The sequence below is a fragment of the Xiphophorus maculatus genome, chromosome 3, assembly GCF_002775205.1.
Source record: "Xiphophorus maculatus strain JP 163 A chromosome 3, X_maculatus-5.0-male, whole genome shotgun sequence".
NCBI classification, from domain to species: domain Eukaryota; kingdom Metazoa; phylum Chordata; class Actinopteri; order Cyprinodontiformes; family Poeciliidae; genus Xiphophorus; species Xiphophorus maculatus.
In genome coordinates this window covers 29,285,775-29,290,452 of record NC_036445.1, presented here as the reverse complement: position 1 = coordinate 29,290,452, position 4,678 = coordinate 29,285,775, and the positions used below count along the sequence as shown (strand labels likewise).

Sequence of the window (4,678 nt, the reverse complement as noted above, 5' to 3'; positions counted from 1 at the left end):
CTGCAGGGGGACAGAGGTCCTGGTCAAGTGAACTCTGACATCAAGAATACATAATGTTAACTATGTTGTCATGACAACTGCAGACCATGTTGAGTGATCACAGCTTGAAGAATCTGGGAGAAATTATTTTGCCGCAGTAAAGCAAACATCTGTTCAGAGCACCAATTAATGAACTTGTCTAAGTGGAATATTGGATTGAAGGAGATGTTCCTTTTCTAAACATTCACTTTTACTTTTTGGCTAATTCAGTTATTAGCCAAAAATAAAATATGTTTTAAAATATGTGGTAATTTAGCTTATGCATGAGCTCTGTTGAAAGTAGCATGTTATAATAATTCATATTGAGGTTCTGTTAAAACATTATCAGTAATTAACATCTATAGAGAATAACTCTTAGCATCTTCATTTAGTCTAAATCCAGATTAGGACGTTGAACACCATGTTTTCATTACACTGTTTATTTGTTCAGTAACCAATGGTTACCATGAAATAAAGGAAAGAGGAGAGAAGGAAAGATCTTCAAGTATTAAATGGACAGTGTGAATAAAACATGTAAAATGTTTATATTACGTTTAACTACCTAATGGAAAAATAATAAAATAAACTTATATTTTTAACTCTTAAATCAGGAAGCTTGACTGAACCTGCACACATGTTCTGTTGTCAATCATTGGCTTTTGCTGAAATCCCAGTCTATGTAACCATGACAACAGTCTAAAGTTTATTAAAATAACAATCAAATAAACATGGGAAGGTGGATTAATGTTAAGACAGCAAAGGTCTGCTTCGGTCTTAGCCTCTGCCTGAAGTGGATTATCTACAGCACATGTGCCAAATCTATAACCGGCCATAACTATTTTTGTGGCAGGAATAGAACTTTAAGATAACAGCTGCATGCTAAAAATCAAATCAAATCCGTTTTATTTGTATTGTACCAAATTGCATCAGTGTTAAAGATGACATTTTTAGCAGTGTTCTTTGAATCCAGAGAAGGATGTAATAATTTCATCAGTTAATTAAAAGTTTGCTTTATCAATACATTCTGATACAAACGACTCTGAGGACATTCATGATCTCGATGTGAAAATGAAAATCAGGGGAGTTTGACACCCCTGATTTACAGTATCAATACCTCCTATCAACAGAACCTTCCTTTAAAAATCACAAATTACTCCTTTAAGAAGTGAGGTGAAACCAGCGTATGACACTAATCATAAATCAAATGCTACTTTACAAAGCTACTTTAATCTTCTATAATGACAGTAAAGATTATTATTACTGCATCAGCCTTTAGCTAGACATCAATGAATGAAGCAGCATTTGATCTAAACAATTTGTTGGATGTTTTAACCAGAAAGCCAGAGGTTGGACTAACTTGTCAATGAACTTTATATTAAATGATAATAAAATAATAATGAAATATTTAGGTTAGCTGCTTTGAGTTCCACATCCACCTTCCTGACGATTGGCTCACCTCAGAGTCGCTGCTCAGCGTCTGCTGCTGTAAGGTGAGTGTGAGTTGACCCGGCTGTTCTGGCTCCTGCTGACACTCCACCTGCACAGAGACCAGAGGTCAGCCGCAGGAAGCTTCCTCCTGCAGCTGACCTGGACCACTGTGTTCACCTCTGTGATGGGGAAGGCCTGCTGCTGCGTGTCCTCACATAGGCTGACCACAAACAGAACCTCAGAGGTGAGCAGCAGGCAGCCAGCATGCTCCTGACCCGATCCGCTCACTATGGTCACCTCCAGGGCCATGTGGAGCTCCGGGCGCCCCAGAGACTGCAGCATCTTCCTGTGGTCACACCAAGGAGCAAACAGAACGGATCGTCACGTTTTCCACACGGTCTAATATATCGCTCAAAATTCACCCCTCGGCAAACCATTCATGCCTTCATGCATCCTGTGCTCTTGGTTTTCCTTTAGTTCTCTGTGTGATTCAGACCTCACACATGTTCAGCAGTGACTGTGTGTTCAGCCATGTTTCTCTGACAGTGTTTACTTTGGGAGGCAGGTGCTGGCGTTGCGGGGCAGATGTTGAAGCGAGCACAGTTGGGCACTTTGGGTCTGCTCAGTGTTACGCTGCTCGCAGCCAGAGCTCTCATAAGTACGGACTACCTGTTGTTGTAAAAGGCAGTGACGAATGCCTGATGGAAACCAGTTTGACGGCTTTGTGGTTCAAGTAAAACACAAGAGAACATCAGATGTATGTATAAACACTCCACTAAGCCCCTCAGCTGATGACAGCTCCAGAGGAATGTTTTCATGCATCAACAATTTGGACATTTTCCTGATGGCAGCTTAAAAAACTAGCAGGAATAAATGTTTGATAGCTATGGAAACCAAACCAACCCCTCAATAAAATGTCATAAAGACTTATTAAGCAGCTCATGATAACCTTCTGTTCATAAAGGCTGCTCATAAATCTTTCTTGAATGTTTCTATGAAGCTGTACTGGAACCTTTAACAGATTGGAGACTGGGGGTCCACAGAGTACCTTAGTTTTGGGTGATTATCAGTCGGTCGATACTTACATGTAAAATTGATCTGCACTACTCCAACAAGGTCCAAGAATCAACCACTCTCCCCTTTTGCTCTGCCCACCTACGTTTCACTTATTTTTGAGAGCACTGCATCATGTGCAGTTAAAACAGGTTTGCATTGTTTCACAGGTATTGTTCAAAACTTTTCAATAAAATAAGCCTGGGACACTGAAGGAATATTGTGAGCGCCTGACAGTGTCTAGTGGGAAAAAATAAATTCATCAGTATCAGCAAAAATCAGCATCAGGCTTTTCAAAGATTGGTCAGAAAAAAGCAACCGGTTCCCCCTACTACTGCTTGGATCACATACGCTTTTAGAAAACAGAACCGACAGATAACTTCCTCTGGGTTTTCTGCTTTATATAAAATCCTAATACAGTTATAATCTACCACCTTACAAAAAATGCCAACAGAATGCCATTTGTTGCACTCAAATGGCATTCTGTTCCTTTTGAGAGCAACAACAAAACACCTCTGCTCAGATTTGTGGCTAAATGGTAAGAACAACTGTAGCGGAGAATTCATGAGAACAAGGAGAGGCAGACTGGCTACCATGTGTGGGACTCAAGGTAAAGAAAGAAATGCGGACGTCTTTGTAAACTAAACAGTGGAAATGACGGAGGGTAAAGCTAGAGAAAAATACATCATTTCCTGGAGAGAAACCAAGAAAAGCACAAATGCAGAAGTGAAAACACATGCCCCACTTATAATAAGGAGAGCTGGGCAACAGTAAAGCTGTAGAAGGGAAGAGATGTTTTAATGGCTTCAGGGTCATACCAGACATATTTCAGGTGGCTGTTGGAGGCCAGAGCAGACTTTTCTTCTGCGGGCAGGTAGAGCTGTTTAGGAAGCTGCCACAGACCCGCTCCATGGAGGATCCCTGCACACAGCACAGACAGTTAACCATTACAAGCTTCACACACATTTAAACTCTGTTTATTACCGATTCTGTTCATTTTTAAAGACGAATGGTTACAGAGTGGGTGTATAACCCATAAGCATGTGGTCAGTTTTCTTTCAGCACTACAGCAACAACCCAGTGATTCATAAAGAACACAGTGGACTCCATCAATGATGTCACTGCAGTGACACTGGACACGCTGTGCAGCCCTGAGAGAGAGAGTGTGTGTGGGGGTGCGTGTGTGGGTGTGTGTTTGTTTGTGATACCTTGTGGGGACCATTTTCCTGACACATACTACGTTGTGGGGACCCACTGCTCTTTGTGGGAACCAAAGCCTGGTCAGCACAAGGGAAAACGCTGTTTTTGGGTCAGGGGTCACATTTAGAGCTACGGTGTGAATTGAGTTTTGATTAGGGTTAGGGTTAGGCTGTAGAAATGAATGGAAGTCAATGGAAAGACCCCACAAAGATCCACACAAACTTGTGTTTGTGTGTGTGTGTGTGTGTGTGTGTGTGTGAGATGTGCTGTAGATCATCAAACTATTGTGTAGAGGTTTGGCGGAATGTCTTTAAATTCTATTTTTATTTTGCAAAAAAAAAAAGCATTATTAAAATTCTAAGCAGAAAATGTTACAAACATCCAACAAATCTGTTTTTCTTCAACTTCAAAGTAGTGCACTGTTATATTCTGAAAGTTATATTTACAATACATAACAGTACTAAACAAATGGAATGTTGTATTTCTATTTATGGAATAATCTGTAAAGAAACCAAAGAAAGATTAAAATCTGCTCTTAAGAAAATAATCATATAAAATATTCTGCCTAGGTGTAATGTAGTTTATTGATTTATTGGTGTATTGTACTGTTACAAAGATCAAATGTATTTTCTTTATTATTTTTATTTATACACATTGCCTGTTGTGTCTAAGATTTATCTACATGGACGCTATCAAAACTTGTAGCATGTAGCATATTTATCTACATGCTTTTGACAGAAGGGGTAGAATATTTAAGACTTTTTCTTTAAACTACTCCTTTTCATTCAAAACTTTTGTTTATCTCAACACGTGACATGTTCATTTTAAACTGTAAATATGCTAAATAAACTCATTATAATCATCATGTAGTCGAAACACCCAGCAGTGTCACAAAAACAACAGAACTCACGGTAGAGTTCTCCGGTTTGAGCTTCTGTACCTTTTAGCTGCAGCACAGTGTGTGTGTGTGCGTGTGTGG

General features: G+C 39.6%; 1 protein-coding gene across 2 annotated transcripts in view; it reads right to left on the bottom strand.

The window, feature by feature from the left end:
* vps13b (vacuolar protein sorting 13 homolog B) overlaps positions 1-4,678 on the bottom strand; it is a 301,790-nt gene that overhangs the window by 851 nt on the left and 296,261 nt on the right. For both annotated transcript variants that reach the window (XM_023331569.1, XM_023331568.1), the window contains exons 65-67: positions 3,318-3,420; positions 1,624-1,792; positions 1,475-1,555 (exon numbers count right to left, since the gene is read on the bottom strand). In XM_023331569.1, coding sequence (XP_023187337.1) covers positions 1,475-1,555; positions 1,624-1,792; positions 3,318-3,420 — 353 coding nt within the window. The remainder of the gene's footprint in view (positions 1-1,474; positions 1,556-1,623; positions 1,793-3,317; positions 3,421-4,678) is intronic.